At 38.1% G+C, this 17,176-nt stretch overlaps 1 protein-coding gene and 1 long non-coding RNA gene across 5 annotated transcripts in view; one reads left to right on the top strand and one right to left on the bottom strand.

Moving 5' to 3' along the window:
• Positions 1-9,493, top strand: part of LOC123764762 (uncharacterized) — a 34,670-nt gene extending 25,177 nt beyond the window's left edge. The window contains exon 4 of the long non-coding RNA XR_006773619.2: positions 8,169-9,493. This is a non-coding gene — a long non-coding RNA (uncharacterized lncRNA). The remainder of the gene's footprint in view (positions 1-8,168) is intronic.
• LOC123764761 (metabotropic glutamate receptor 2) overlaps positions 1-17,176 on the bottom strand; it is a 65,677-nt gene that overhangs the window by 8,442 nt on the left and 40,059 nt on the right. For 3 of the 4 annotated variants that reach the window (XM_045752867.2, XM_069302602.1, XM_069302601.1), the window contains 10 exons: positions 16,222-16,362; positions 14,305-14,403; positions 11,991-12,151; positions 8,106-8,297; positions 5,078-5,233; positions 4,754-4,912; positions 3,935-4,148; positions 2,079-2,209; positions 1,566-1,727; positions 510-635 (listed from right to left, as the gene is read on the bottom strand). In XM_045752867.2, coding sequence (XP_045608823.1) covers positions 510-635; positions 1,566-1,727; positions 2,079-2,209; positions 3,935-4,148; positions 4,754-4,912; positions 5,078-5,233; positions 8,106-8,297; positions 11,991-12,151; positions 14,305-14,403; positions 16,222-16,362 — 1,541 coding nt within the window. The remainder of the gene's footprint in view (positions 1-509; positions 636-1,565; positions 1,728-2,078; positions 2,210-3,934; positions 4,149-4,753; positions 4,913-5,077; positions 5,234-8,105; positions 8,298-11,990; positions 12,152-14,304; positions 14,404-16,221; positions 16,363-17,176) is intronic. The other variant, XM_045752868.2, reaches the window with a different exon arrangement.

The following is a 17,176-nucleotide window of genomic DNA, read 5'->3' as shown; positions in this document are numbered from 1 at the left end:
CTCTGAGGGGGGTTCTGGTTCGGGGTCCCCGGTAGGCTAGAACTCCAATCGAATTGACTGATGCCGTAGTCTAATACATACATATCAGCCCAGTATAGCTGCGGGGGAGCTTGAGGGGTTCTCCACAGAAATCCATATAAAGCCTCACAAATCACTAATCCCCATTGCTATGTAAAATTAGGTTCACCATGTTATACTTTATTATTATCATAGCATGTATCACTTTGTACACAATTGTTATACTAAATATAAATTATTTTTCAGTGTGATTACTAGACTAATGATTATGATCTCATTTTGTTGTTTCAATTCAAATTTCTAAACTAAAGAATTTATTTAATTTATTGCATGAACTGAGATAATATTTTATATATATATTAGAGCCCAAGAATAAAATAACTTAAAACAGTGACAATCATAAATAAAGATAACGTCAAACTTGAGTTTTAAAAGTACAGTACAGACAAGTGCTGCTTGAGTAGGTGTCAACAAGGGTTACAAGACCTTACCTGTGAACCAGTGAGAGTTCCATCACATATACGCAGAGCCACATAAACAGCTATGTAGAGTGAGACCACCACTCCCAAGCACGCCACAACTAGCACGGAAAAGGCCCAAGTTCTTCCCACATAGTCCTGTTACCCATGTGAGAGAATTGTCAGATACATATATTTTGTGAACATTTCTTATTTTTCAATAAATACACTGCTACTTTATGCTGTGATTCCACATACCACCTTTCCAGTGATGTTACTGTATTATTTATCTGAATTAATTTCTTTATACATAAGAAGGTACAATGAATTGTGAAAGTATATACATAGGTGATTACACAAATTCAACCCAGTAATGGCTTGAATTTGTGATGCTCTCTTTCTAGACTGCCTGTCTACAGAAGCTTCTGGTGCTATGTCAGTGTGCATGAGGGGGGGGGGGGAAGAGAAACCTCTACCTCCTTTGACTGTAACATTCTTAGGCAAATTCCAAAGTTTGTTCTTTCCTAGCATTGACACGGGTTTGATCGTTCTACAGTCTCTTATTGTTTCTATTAATTTCACTGTCACTGTCTACACTTTGCCTTGGCCCCCCTGGTTAACACTTCCTGAAAATCATTCTCCGCTGATCTGCTGTTTTCTGGGTCTATGTCCATGTCAAAATTTTCATGAGAAGTAGCCAATGCCTCTGTTATCTGATCTTCCATGCCATTACATGCCTCAGCCCCCCGCATGGAACAAGGTGCGCAGTATATGGTAGGTATTAATCAGTCCCCTTGTGTGTAGACTGAGCTAAACACCAAAATAAACTTCACCCCTAGATGAGGGAGCAGGTAGATCTTGACCGTACTGAGGTTGGGATACAACTGTTTCATTACTTGGTTTCCTTTACTTGGCTTAAAAGTTTCATTACTTTTCATTACTTGGTAAAAATGCTGGTTCCCCCCATTTCCCCTGTACAGGCAAAGTGACAATTTTGATTACAGCCACATGTTGAAGATTAACCAATCCATATTAAAATTTCAAAATAGCTTATGATTACCTCACTTGCAAAGACAAGACTGAACTTACTTCATGAGTTAGCAAAACAGACCGAACAGCACTGTTGTTCTCATTCTCTCTGACAGATACTAAGCCCAATGTTCTTCCCTCTCGTCCACGCTCCACTTTCTCTGAGGCCAGTGTCTCCCCAGGGGTCCACACTACACCAGTGTCCTCACGGTATACACCTACCTGTTCATAAGAGAGTGAGTTGTGTGTAAGACCTTAATAGTACTATATTTAATACAATTATGTTTAATTAACATATTTATTAGTATTATAACACCCAAAACACTGCATAAATTGGAGCTTCATAATAAAAAATTTAATTTAACTTATAAAATTGTAATTCTGTGTACGGTAATACTCCAAATATATCACATTTATAGTAGAATAAAATACCCATCACAGATTCAACAACTTAAGTTTGCCAAACCACAGTACAGAAACAGAAAATACTTTCCTTTATTTGTACTTAACTAAATGGACATGTAAAGACTAATTCATAATAAACATCTTTTAGAAAACTGGCATGTTACCAACCTGACGTAGACCTTTTGAAGTAGTGTGCTTGATGGTGAAAGAATTAACAAGACGACCATCAGCAGTGTAACGAATCCTGTCAGCACCCCCACCCACTGTAAATGACAGCTTCAGTAGTGCCTTTAATATATCTGCAACAGAAATCACATTAATGTTAGTATTCATATAGGAAGTAGAGAAGTAAGAGTTATTGGTGTAATGAGTGAATGAGGTTTGATATTATTATAGGTGTACACCAAGTTTGGGTGATGTACCCTTGGTTGTTCAATATACAGTACTGTATATATGGATGGGACCATGAGGCACGTAAATATAAAAATATTAGAAAAAGATGTGAATATTGTCCAACAGAAGCAATTGATGTACAGTAGAGTATGTGAAATTTTATGAATGTGGATGATGCCAAACATTTAAGAGATTGATAGATCTATGTAGCTTGTAAGTTTTATTGATATGTGAGAGAGAACACTGCTATAAGTATATTTGAACAAAAGTAAAGTTATAGTAATGGAGAGAGATGAAAATTCTGTGTGAAATTTGTGTAAACAGAATTGCTAGTGTGACCAGTTTTAATATCTTGAATGTGCAACAAAAGAGAAATTTGTAAATGCAAGCTTATAATGAATGAGTCGGAGTAGAAAAATTACTACAGTAGTGCAATAAAAGCCTTGGTTAAAATGAAAAGAAGAAATGCTGCCAGAGGGCTGTATGAAATAGCAGTAGAGATAGTGCCCCCCCCCCCCCTGGTAAATTCAGGTAAATTTATGTATGGATATGAGAACTTAGAGCAGGTTAGAGCAGTACCAGGTTAGCAGCACCAGGTGCTTCTCTAACCTTGTGCTTTTTTTTTTTTTTTAACAAATTTTGCCTTCAGCCTTAGGTTTCCAAAGGAATTTGTTGACTTATTGTGGGGGTTACTGGCATCAGGAGTAATTTTTTTTTTTTTCAGGGATATTCCTGCGTGGGCCCTAAGCCTCTGGCTGGCCCACTAAGTGTTGCTTGTTTCTGTTTTACTTGGGCGGAGTATGAGTATTTATGACTCGTATGGTCACTTCAGTAAGATTTTGCCATATGTGTTTAACAACTTCTGCTCTGTTGAATCTAAATTGAAATCTTAATGGGTTTGTAACTGTGCACTGTGTTAGATAATGTTCCAGTGGTCTGTTGGGCATTTCTCCACAGTGCTGACATTTCCTCTCATCTTCCGGAACCTGTAAGCCTATTTCCAATGCACATGGGTATCCAAACCTGATGCGATGTAGGTGAGGGAGTGTCTCTTAATATTGAGTTACTGTTCACAGGTCTCATCATTCTCAATAGGATGAGACTATTGGAATGAGGATGGACAGAGTTTATCGGGATCCAGTTTGTAATCTCCTTGACATCCCAGAAGGTGCACTTATGAAGCATGTACCAAAGAGGCACCCTTTTTGAGTCCGGATTTAAAGCCTTAAGGGCTTTGCAAGAATGTAACTCTCAAGGAACCCAAACTTACTTTCTTTTTTTTAACTTTGTTTATTTATTTTGTTTATATAAATACAAGAAACAAAAATAAACAAAAATAAATAAAAATATACATGTATAAGTAAACAAAATAAATAAAATAAATAAATCATAATTTGATTTGAAAATTAAAATATATTTTGAGGTCAGTTTCTTTAGAGTACTGTACATTCAGAAATCTGTAAATTACCTAAGTGCATTTACTGGATGAGAGCTATGCTCACGGTGTCCCGTCTTCCCAGCTCTCTCTGTCATATAATGCTGTGTTGATCACACGAAACAGTTGTATGGGCACATGTCTCCGAAAACATGATGTATCATAAAATTGAATAAACTTTGCAAGAATAACACACCTTGGTGAAGATCATGGCGCAGAACATCTAGACAGTGGACCCCCGTTGAACACCTCTCTATCTGTACTAGACGGAATGCAGCAGCCAGGGACGACACAGCCTTGACAGTGGCTGTGGTCGGGGAGCTGCTGACAGACTTTGTTAACTCCTCTACGCTCAGGCGTGAGCATGGCGCCGATGAGGCTGATGATGATGATGATGGCAGAATAACAGCCTGAAATATCACATATTTTCAATACTCATTTTAAACAACAGCATTTAAAAACCACCAGTAAGTCAAGCTCTATTTTCGTCATGTAACAGATTTTCCTACACAACTTGTGAAATTAAATACGGCATAGAGATGTAATTATTATACAGTATATTTTTTTCAAAGATTCTCTATTGACCACAAGACTTACTAACCCAGAATATTGATTACAAACAAACAAATTCTAAATGGTTTAAAATACACAGATTTGCTTACACTTTAATTATATACAGTAATCTCCTGGTCTTATGTGAAAATTAATTAATGCAGACTAAACCAATATATACTGTACATATTCCCTTCACACCACCTATACAATACAATATTCCCTCACAACACATCAACATTCTTTCTATTATTCTACTCCTATGTATTTTTCTTATGAAGCTATCTTAAATACATTTTAACTATAATAATATTTACTATGATTCAAAACATTCAAAATTTGTATCCAAATATTCCTTCCATAATTTCTCAATGAAGATTTCTGCAAAAGCAAGTTTACACCAAAAGTTTAAATGCACTAAATTCTCATAGAGGGCAAAAATACATGGATATTAATGAGATACCTCAGGATCACAATGGGATATAATCTCCATATACTGCTTGGCTAGTGGAGCAACCACTGATGTATTACTGTGGATACCAGCGGCAAAATACTGTCTGAACCCTGGGATGACAGGCGAGTGAGCCTCCACCAACAGTGCTCCATCCAACTTTTTCCTTAGCTGAGAGAATAAATACTATATTAATAATAATATGCATTGTTACAGACAATTGTACTTGCAATATAAAATATAACCAAGATTTTCCACAATAAATTTAGTAGTACAGCAAAGTACTGTTTTTTTATTTGAAGATTCTTCCTCAGTGAGAGACATGCATTTTGTTACCTCATCCTCGGATAACTCTACAGCCAGCGGTTCTCCATCTAATGGAGAAAGCACCCAATGAAGCTTGGACTTTATCAACATTTGATTATCAACCTCAGCACTGAAGATGTTTAGTTCTGCAGCACTCAACAGCAATATTACAATTCCTCCAAAGCTCTGAAAATAAATAGCAGTTATCAAAGGCTTTTCTGGGAAGTCCTATATTGCTTCTTGAAGCTATCTCGTCAAAATGTCACATCAGCTGTGAATTCGGTTTGGCCTACTGGGGACCAGAACCTGGTCCCCCCTCACAGAGGCAGAGAGAGCAAGTGAAAAACTGCTACCCCACCAGAAAAGCATCCAAAATGTCAATAAAACAATATCAACCCATCCTCAGACCAAGTCCATTTCATCCAGCGGTCGACCCAAAAGACAAATTCATAAATTTTAACATGCTGTTCATTCAAAACAGAAATTTTCTCAATTATAAATTAATATTATTATATACAGTATTAGCATATTGTGCATATTTAGGCACTGATTAGGTTAGGTTAGGTGTTTAAGTTCTGTTGGCGATTATTTGTATTTGTAGTACTGTACGTGGGTGAAGCATTTACTGCAATGTGGTTCAAACAAAAGTCGTCAGCAAAGTACTTGTTCCGGAAGTGTTCGAACGTCATCAGTTGTGAGTTGTGTAAACTGTTTTTCATTCATAAACAGGGTGTTTGGTGGGTGCATGGAATGGACTTTAGCTTTTGTTTATGAGGACGGGCTGACCAATATAGACCACTGCCAGGTTCAAAGCGACCAAAGCCTCAATCAGAACCATCAAACAAACTTCAACAATGTAAACAAATGATTGAATCTGTTGAACCCCTCCACCAGTTTGGGGGGAAGTGCAGAGCTCCCAGTCCCCTCCAGCCTTCCACAGCAGTTCTCTCACTGAAGTGGATGTTTGTGAAGGTCCACTGAAGGGTTTTTGGGTCATCAGCAAGCCATGTGGGGTCCCAATGCTTCTAATTTAAGTACCAGCCATCCTTGGACTTTCTCCTGCAGGAGCTATTTACTTGGTGTTGTTCCATGTTTTACTGAAGTTTCACATGCATATTTTCTGTCAAGTTTGTATTGTGTGGACCTAGCTCATAGGGTGCTTGGAGATGCATGTGCTCAGGGGTACCTTCCCTATGTGCTCCCTACCACTGTTCATGCACTGACACTCATCTTCTCTGGTGTGTTCAGGAGTTAGCTCTTCAAAAGCCAGCCCACCGGGGTGAGGACCTCACCTTGGGGGTGTCAGGGGGTCTTTCTGCCATTCTATTTAGACCCCTGGGTGGGTGCAAACATTTTGGCTGATTAGGGCACACTGGTGGTTTGTGCACTTTTTTACATGGCATGCCGAGGTTGGCCTTCACAGCCACATTGACTAGGCTGTGTTGGTCTACTTTATAATATTTACCCGAGGGCCACTAACGCTGGTGGCCTTGACAAGGACAGAAAGCTGGCAGCTTGTTAAAGGTCCATTTACCCTGATGATTTTTTCCAACTGGATTTTAAAATTAAACAGTGTTGGCATTTACGGCTTCGGCAGATAGGCAGTTCCATGGGTTTATAATCCTATAGGGGAAAAAGCATCTCCTGTTTTCAGTCCAGCACTGTGGCTTGTTGAGCTTAAAAACATTGCTCCTTGTTTGTATTACATCTGGCCTTTTGAAGAAACTGTATGGATCAACATCCTCAATTTGGATGAATATCCAAATTGTGGAGGATGTTGATCCAGTACACAGCCCTTGTGGAGCTGTATATTGAATGGTTTTGTGAGGATGTTGATACGCTTGGATCTGTGTCAGGTGCATGTGCCTTGTTTCCTTCCATGGTGGCATCAGAGGCTTTGCTCAAGCTCTATGAGCCCATGCTCCAGGAGGTAGTCGGTGCATTCTATTTTACCTGTTTTATGTGTCGACAGGCTGTGTTGGCCCAGTCATTAGATTTGGCTTGGACCTTGGCCTGTTTGTCCACCTCACCTCTTCTTCCTTGACTCTCCTTTTGCCAGAAGATTTTGTTGTCCAGTTTTTGTCTTCAGCGGTCGCTTCATGACAACCTATGTCACATCCTATGTTCTCGGGATTCTCATCCTTGCTCTCAGATGTGGCCTGGTAGGGCCGGGTCTTTGTCTTCTGCTGGTCAGGGTAGGTCTCCATTCCAGACATATTCAGTGTCATATGCGCCTCCCATTGTCAGCTCATTTTCTGTTCATCGACTCTACTCTCGCAATTCACAGAGGTACAGTATATCACTGTTCATGGTTCGCTTATACCGATGGTTCTGATCCAAGATTGAACTTGGCTGGGTTTTGTGTGGTATTTTCGTTTGGTGTTGCTTTCTCTTTTCCTGGCGGCTTTGCTGTGGCTGCAAAGCTGCCACTGTTTAAGTGTTGAAATGGCTCCAGGTGACTCGGTGTTTGCTTGAGCAGTTGTGCAGATGCCTGAACTATGCCCATGTGGCTTTTCTGCTAGGCAGGGTGTGACTTTAGGGACTGTTTTGGTTTCTTTGGTTCACCCATTTCACTGTCACTGCAACTGTTGGGTTCAGACCCTAGTGTTTTGGTGTATGTATTAATGAAGCCCACAATAAGGTGGTGACGTGAAAATTACTTTATTTAATATGATATTCCATAATGAGGTCATCAAATTACCTTATGACAAAAAAATCAAAGTTCATTTGTTGGTGGTGTCATAAGCAGCCTCAAAACCTCATTGGTTTTGAGGCTGCTTATTGAGGCATTAGTCTTATTGGTAGCAATATTTCCATGGATTAATTATGTTTCATTAAATTAATTATGCATTACAATGAACAAATCATAATTGGATCAAATTTCAATTACAGTATAATGTATTGAAGGTAACCACCTGATATTAAAAGAATCAAGCCACTAAGCTTCAGAAACAATTTTTCCAATGGATAAAATGTATCCTACTGCATTACCTTTTACCTTCAAACTGACAAAAATACTGTAAATTTATACAGCATGCACAAAAACATGTGTTCTTACCACTTCATTGTTTATAAAATCTGTTATATCTTTCATCATATTGTCTTCATTCTCAACCTGCAGCACACTGAGGATCTGGAGTCCTGCTCTTGATGCACACTCCTTTAAGACTTGGGAAGCATGGCTGCAGCTTGACACCACATGCACACCCATAACACCTCCGCCGAGACGCACACCAGCAGAAAGCACCGCCTGAAAGTTTGGCATTTAAATAAATGATAGATCTATACTAAACTGATTATTTATTGAACTTTACATATAAGAATCTACACGCAAAACCTTTTAAAGTACAGTTGCCAAGGATCAGTATTATTATTTATTATATTAGGCCCGAAACACTTTGCATAATAATGCTTTAGGCATTGTATGTACTAGCTCTATCTATAAATCCATCAATCTTTGTAAAATCTCTTGTATGTATGTACCTTACCTAAATATACATTTATTTATTATTTACTTATTTATGATCAATGAGCTTACGGTATGTGGTACAAGGTGACAATTGTATGTGCATGTTATACACGGTAACACATGCATGTGGTACATGGTGACAGGGGTGTAATTACCCAAGTGTAGTTACATGATGAGAGAGGAAGACTGGATTATCATGGTGTCCAGTCTTCCCAGTACACTTTGTCATATGATGCTTTGAAACCAATGATGGTTTTGGCCTCTACCACCACTTAACTTGTTCCAACTGTCTACCACTCTGTTTACAAAAGTGAACTTCCTAACTAGTTTTTTGGCAGCTTTGTTTCCTTAGTTTGAAACTATGTCTTCTTGTTCTTGAAGCTGCAGTTTTCAAAAAAAATTCTTTGTCAATTTTGTCGATTCATGTTGCTATTTTGCACATAGTGATTATATCACATATAATCAGAGATTTGTATGTTTTACATGTTCAGAAACTGGTATGTTTAGCAGGTTCAGAAATTTAAACAATGATGCTATATATTGTCTGTGAACATTGATATTGAAGATATTAAAGCAAGTGAAGAGAATGAATTAAGGAATATTCCCATAATGCATTATATAATGAAGAAGAGCACTGACAAACTAAAGATTCAAAATCCCCAGGTGTGGACACAATTCAGTCTAAAGTTGTAAAGGAACTAACAGATGAATTATGTCTACTGCTGAAACTTATTTTCAGGAAATTTCTGGACCAATGACAAGTCCCCAGGATAGAAATATACAAATGTCACTCCTATTAAAAAAAAGGCAGAAAATGCTCAACAGAACACTATCGTCTTTAATGTTTTTCCAGCCCAAAACGCTTTGCGTAATAGTGGCTTTAGGCATTGTATGTACCAGCTCTATCTATAAACCTAGCAATTTTTGTAAAAATCTCTTGTATGTATGTACCTTACCTGAATAAACATTTATTTATTTATTTTATTTTTATCGTCCAATCAGCCTGATCGCATATCTGCAAGCTCATGGAGAGAATCCTAAACGAAGGAATCATTCACCATCTCAGCGTGAACAATCCAGTAAAATCAACACAACATAATTTTGTTAAAATAAATTTTGCATATGAACCTGCTCATATTTTTGGAAATGGTAACCAGCTATACAGACAAAGGATTTCCAGTCGATGTAGCATACATGAAGCTTTTGATAAGGTACCACTTGTAAGACTAGCAAGGAGATTTCAAGCACATGGAATAAATGTTATAATACAAGAATGGATAAAGCAATGGTTAAAACAAAGAAAACAAAGGGCCATCCTAAATTAAAACGAATCTAACTGGAGAAATTTGGTTAGTGGTGTACTACAAGGTTCCATATTGCGGTCAACTTATTTTGTAATATATAGCAATGACATATATGATAATATTGCAAACCATATCAAATTTGCAGACGATGCTAAGATTTATGGTAAAGTAGAAAGTGAAAATGATACTGAAATCATACAAAGAGATCTACACAAACTCTACAAATGATTGGAAGATTGGTAAATGCAAGACCTTTGCATATGGTGCATAACAATGTGCATCAAGACTACTAAATCAACAATATTGCCCTCCAGCAGATTGATGAACAAAAGGACCTTGAGTCAGAATCAACCACTTGCTGAAAGTTGCACACCAAGTGGGAGCTGCAGTAAAAAAAAAAAATAGTAATGAAGCGCCAATTTCTGGGCAAGCCCCGGTGTGAGAGTATGGTCTCTCAAAATATCCCACAGCTGACTTGAATGACTCATTGCAGTACACAGTGCACCGATCTCGTGCACAAGCCCTACCTCTGTTAACCCTGGATCGAAAACTGTCATGTTGGGTGATCTTGTGTTTTGTTATTGTGTCTGTCTGTGGGTTGATCTGAGGGATCAACCACAGTTCTCACCTTCTCATACCTGACACAGGTATAGGTGAAGACCTAGACATCCGACGGTGTATGCGTGTTTATCTGTGTGGTATCACGACATTACACTCATTTGTGAATGTGAGTTTCACATACACCACACATTTAGTTATTGTGTGACATTATTATTGTGCATGATCCCATTGACAGTGCCACTGTGATTTATTGTGCATCATCATTACCCGAGTATCCGGTTGGAACTTCTGCGACCCTCAGGGCGCCGGTCGGCCGAGCGGACAGCACGCTGGATTTGTGATCCTGTGGTCCTGGGTTCGATCCCAGGCGCCGGCGAGAAACAATGGGCAGAGTTTCTTTCACCCTATGCCCCTGTTACCTAGCAGTAAAATAGGTACCTGGGTGTTAGTCAGTTGTCACGGGCTGCTTCCTGGGGGTGGAGGCCTGGTCGAGGACTGGGCTGCGGGGACACTAAAAAGCCCGAAATCATCTCAAGATAACCTCAAGATAACCCTTTGCACACCGGCAATTAGGTTTGCCGTGTTAATGATTGGCTGTCAATTGTGTTAAGTTAGCTGTTTCTCCACGAGTGGATCCGAATCGATTAGTCAGACGTCATGAGTCGCTAATGCAACCATAGTCTTTCTGATGCCAATCTAAAGTAAATCAAGCACCCTTTGTGTTAGTGGTTAAGTTTGTAAATAAACTACAATTAAGCTTTATGCAGTGTTTCTGTTGAACCACTTCTGAATACTGCCAACTATTTACTCAAGTCTTCAGCTCCAGGTGTCTTCAACACCGAGTTGCCTATTATTCACTAAACTATAAATGTGATGAGGACCCTAAGAGTTCCTTAAAGTGTTTCAAGCATTGAGGAGATTCCAACGACTAACGTGGATCAGGACCAGGTGAGGCTACTCTGGGAAGAGACCCTCAAGAACTCTAACTCAACCTTGCTCCCAGGCCCTGTACAGTTGCTCTTGTATTTTCTCTGCTGGATTCCAACAGCTTTGTGAAGCGTCTGCCACGTGTACATTGGTGAAGTACGCATTGCAGTCAGGAAAGCAAAATAGAAAACCCCAGTGGCTCCCTGAAACTATCTTGCTGACATGGCCCCCTAACTATGGATCACATCTGCTGTGGAGTTGAGTTCAGCCTAAAGGAGACCAGAGCCAGAGCCAGAATCAGAAACCTAGACCCCCATCACATGGTTGCAAGAAGCAGGTGATACTCCTCCACCTCATTAGAGAAGGCACCCAGAAGTTTAGCGAACCAATACAGACCACTGCTGGGTTCAAAGAGACTGAAGCCTCACAATCTGCCGAGCACATTTCCCCAACAATGTAAACAAATGATAAAAAAATTCTTGCAACAAGTGTGTGCTCAATCGAAAGGAATATGATGATGGTGGGAAGGAATGGTGCACAATCACTTGGACTGTTAGGGATCGAATGGCGACATGCAAGAAGTGAGATCATCACTATACAATACTGACCAGTCCAAGCAGTTAAATACATTAGATTAATTTGATTCACCATACCTACAGTAAAATAAGATAAGAAGGCCCACCTGTAACTGATCAGTGAGGTGTGGAGCAGTGGTGAAGACATTATCAGCTGGGATAATTGTGTGTGCAGTGCGAGCATCAGTGATGATGATAGGCGTATTGAAAGCGTGTAATGGTGCGGCTGTCCCTGATACTACTGTGGCAGGTCCAAGAGCTACCACACCTGTCAAACATAATAATTACTATTATTAATAAAAACAATTGAACTGTAGCTACAAGAATCATGAGATCCAGAAAAAGAAATCCATTCTATTTTTCGAAATCCTGTACTGTTGCCTTCTTTGTTGTTCTTGAAATAGGGTGGAATGTTCAAGTTGTTCCATGATTCATTTTATTTGTCTAGAGAGGGAATGCCATTTCTGTTCCAATCTGCATCTCTTCCTCTTTTTTTTCTTGGGGGTATGTTGCATAAGCAAATTTCTAGTGCTACCGAGTATTTTTCCAGGCACAGGTTTAGGTTTGCATTTTCTAGCTATTCTTCCCAGATTATGTCTATGAGGTTTTTGTTTATTTAATCCCAGTTAATGTTCATTATTATAATTAAATTGGCTGTATTCTCCTCCTCCTCCTTTAGAATGTAGGATTGGCTGCACAGGTCTGAACTTACTGTATGTGGTACACATACAGTAAATTGATCACAACTTAAATTAAGTTGTGATCTGAGTAACAGGCATTTGTAATCATTATGTTCCTGGTCAATTCATTGTTATTTGTGAAGAGAAGGTCTCACATTTTCTTTTCTAGTAGGTTCTACTATTTGCTGGTTTAAGGCAAATCTGTCACACATCCGTATTTGTGTGCGAGTTCACTTATGTTACTTTCTAGGAGTCTCTCTGATATAGCTGCATTTGTTATGTTTTTACATTTTAGGTGTTGTAGGTTGAAGTCCCCAAACAAGATGATGTTTGGGGCTGGATTTGTGAGTTTTTCTAAGCAGTATTCTATTTTCATTAGCTGGTTTTTAAACTGCTGAGGATTTGCCTCTGGTGACTTATATACAAGGGCAATAACCACATTTAGGATCTCTATTTTGATTACAGCACTTCCACCATATCATTTGTGGTGTTTAACAGCTCAGTGCATATGAGTGTATCTTTGATGTACAAGCTGACAGCCTGTGCTTCCTGTCATATCTGAAAAGGTTGTACTCTGGAATCCATATTTCGCAATCACAGTGAAATATCTATATCATACTGTATTATAATAGTCATTTGTGTGGGTTTCAGCTAAGGCTGCAAACACTGCATTTGCCTCTTTTAGAAGGCCAGCTATAAAGTGAACTTTGTTTCATTTGCATGTTTTTATACCCTGAATGTTAGCAAATACAAATGATGTTATTGTATTTGTTGAAGTGTTCGACATTTTACTTAGTGTAAATATCTGGGGCTGGGGGCTCAGGTAAGGGGGCCACTGTTTTTGTCTCCTCTAGCATTTGACTGAGTTGGTGGTAAAGTCTAAACATTTTTAGCCATTCTTCTCTTCTTCCTCTTGCTAAAAATAAATCTCCCTAGTATATATTTTGGGCTCTCTTATTTAAAGAGCTCTTGCAAAGTTTTGGGTGAAAAAAGTTGAAGTTTTTGGAACATTTACCTGTACTAAGGATATTTCTACACTTTCTATGGTGATTGTACAGTATTTGCATGTTCTTCCTGATGTCCCATATTTACATATATCCTATCCCAAGATCTACTAACAGGTTTTGGCAGATCTTCTTTCAATAATCTCAGGGTTTTGTTGATGAGGTGATGAACAGCTCAGTGATATCCAGACTAGCAAGCTTCCTATTCTTCACCTTATTGTTCTTGATAATCTGTAGTAAATTGTTGGTGTGTGTCAAGATGTGCATAATACAGTAGTATCAAACTATTTTGATAAGGATTTTTAATAAATGCCAACAATTAGGTCTAGGAGGAGTGATAGAAATACCAAAGGTGGACTACAGTATATAGGAATAGGAATATTGGGTTTATGGAGTTTGTGGCAGATTGTTTTAGTATCTTTCTGGGCTTTTTACAGAAATTTCTCTATTTCTTCACCTCCTATCATGTCACTATAGAACAAATCTTAACATTTCTAAAATCCAGCATTTTGCTGTTACAGCATATGACCTTATCCATAAAATCATTGCCACTACCTTTTACTGCCAAGGTAAATGATATTCTGATCCATGGTTTCTAGCAACAAAGTACTAAACCTGCTTGGTTAAAAGGTGTAAATGCCATAGACCATTTACTATTCTTAATTTGAAAAATAATATAGCTTTTAAATCTAGATATTGTATTCGAGAGAAATAAGGTACTGTAGATATCTCGGTACCCAGTAAAGGTGGCTGCGGTGGTTGAGAGTCCTGGAGAAGCCTCACTGTTTGCCTCAAGGCCTGATCAGGGTCCCCACAGGCATCATATATTCGTATCCCTGCAAAGACACATGCAAATACAGAACTAGTTAAATAAATTAATACTTGCATCATAAGGATACATACAAATTTATGAAATAAAAGTTATGGTTGTTCCTTTTAAAAACAATGTCAAGAAATTAAAATGTCTACACAAATACCAAAAGCTTGGGTAATAAATTGTACATATTATGCATATACACAAAGAAAGTAAATGAGATAATGGAAGGGGAAAATCCATCTCTCTGAGTACCACCCACCATTTAAAGAATGAAGAGATGTAATGAACTTGTTTTATATGAGAACTTGACTGCAATCAGTAAGGAGAAACTTAATAGCATGGGACACTGAAAATCTGTCTGGTGCAATTCAGTGGGTCAAATTGGAAATAAACTTGAGTTTACCTGAAGTAGGTTCCAGGAGTTCTACTTCCCAAGCCCAGCCTGGGGCCAGGCTTGATTTGTGATAAGTTGGTTGAATGGGCTGTTACTTGAAGCAACATATCCACTACAATCTGGTTGGTCGAGTACATCTTGCAGGAACTTCTCTAATTGTTTCTTAAGAAGTCCACCTTTGTTCCAGTATTCTCTGATTGTGCCTATGACTCTCTACTCCTCACTGGTTCTATTCTGCATATTTTTCCATATCATTTGACAAGCCACCGACTTCCTGTCCACTTTGAGGCCACTAGTGTTAGTAGCCCTCAGGTAAATTTGCTCCACTATGTTACTTTATTGTACAAATTTGGGACTCAGCCTTCCAGTATCTCCAATGTACAGGTATATATTTGATACCTCTCGTCTCCATTCTATTGAGTACGTTTTGAGAGCTTTGAGACAGTCCCAATAATTTAGGTGCTTTATCATATCTGTGTGTGTGTGTGTGGTATATGTTCTCTGTATTACCTTTATTTCAGAACTCTTTCCTGCTCTGAAAGGGAAATTGAGTAAAGAGCAGTACTCGTGGTGAGACAACATTAGTGATTTAAATAGTATGAACATTGTGGTGGAATTCCTGAATTTGAACATTCATGCTACTTACTCGGGTGCTAAATATAACTTTTGTTTCTCTCTCCTAACCTGTACTCTTGCAACGTTTCTATCTGCCTGGTTTCCTCTCATACTGTATATGTTTTACTCTGCTTCTGCCTGCCTCTACAAAATTTTCAGAATTATCATATTGGTCCTCCTCCAATCAATAATGCTTTGTTCCTTTGATGTGAAAATCTGGGCACTGAAGATCATAGCATTCCCTCTTATTGAGAGTTTGCACAGCTTAGGGTGGAAGTATCTACGTAATGTTCCAAAATGGCATACACTTTTCCTTAGCATGTTTCAGAATTTTCTGGGATGTACAAAATTGCATTTTGTGCCTTTGGGCCACATATATGCATAGTGGTAGTGTTAAATTATGGAGCAGAACATAAGAAGATGAATGTGAAAAGACCAGAGTGCAAACACAAACTAGCAGATTCATTGTCAATCACAATTTAATGTGTATGGATACATTTATATGGAAATACCAAGATGAGAACAGACAAATTTCCAGATAACATTTCATTATCATGGATAAAAAGGTAGAGGGGTTGTATCAGGTGGGTTGAGTTAAGTGAGATGAATGCGAGTCACAATGAGATCGTGCATCACAATTTATATTAATGAAGTATTAATTCAGCAAGAGAGATAACAATATTATACAGTATTTTCTTTCAACGGTGTTGTAGTGTTGGATTGCTGAGGCTCTATACACTAACTTCTAATGTTGTTTTCTAGTTTGATAATGAGTTTAATATCCCTGGAGCCATCAAACATACAAAGAGAATGTGTTGTTTGTCGTACCAATGGTGTAGTCATGGTAGGATTGGTTGTTAATGGTAGCGAGGGCCCACTCTGCAGCGCCCACCTGCTCCACTGCCCGGCTGCTCAACCCACCACACCCACCAGTTGACCCACGGCGCCCATGTAAGTCGCCCACAACACCTGTACCAACCAAACTGCATTGTAAAACATTTACTATTGTAAAATTAAACATATTTGTTAATAAATAAATAACTCGACCTACACATAAAGATATTTGATCAAAATAGTAGGAGAAAACATGATCCTTCATTATTTTATATATATATATATATATATATATATATATATATATATATATATATATATATATATATATATATATATATATATATATGTCGTACCTAGTAGCCAGAACTCACTTCTCAGCCTACTATTCAAGGCCCGATTTGCCTAGTAAGCCAAGTTTTCCTGAATTAATATATTTACTATAATTTTTTTCTTATGAAATGATAAAGCAACCCTTTTCTCTATGTATGAGGTCAATTTTATTTTATTGGAGTTAAAATTAACGTAGATATATGACCGAACCTAACCAACCCTACCTAACCTAACCTAACCTATATTTATAGGTAAGGTTAGGTTAGGTAGCCAAAAAAAGCTAGGTTAGGTTAGGTTAGGTAGGTTAGGTAGACGAAAAAACATTAATTCATGAAAACTTGGCTTATTAGGCAAATCGGGCCTTGAATAGTAGGCTGAGAAGTGCGTTCTGGCTATTAGGTACGACATATATATATATATATATATATATATTATATATATATATATATATATATATATATATATAATAAAGGTACATTGGGTTGTAAGAGTTTATAATGAGCAGTGCAATGCCACTAACATACATAGCATTTTGGGCAGGTCCTTAAGCTATCTGAAAAATGTAATAATAGGTACATTGTAGAACAAATATATTCTAAATATATTTTATTTGATC

The sequence above is a fragment of the Procambarus clarkii genome, chromosome 48 (genome assembly GCF_040958095.1).
Source record: "Procambarus clarkii isolate CNS0578487 chromosome 48, FALCON_Pclarkii_2.0, whole genome shotgun sequence".
NCBI lineage: Eukaryota > Metazoa > Arthropoda > Malacostraca > Decapoda > Cambaridae > Procambarus > Procambarus clarkii.
This window is presented reverse-complemented; position numbering and strand designations above follow the sequence as displayed.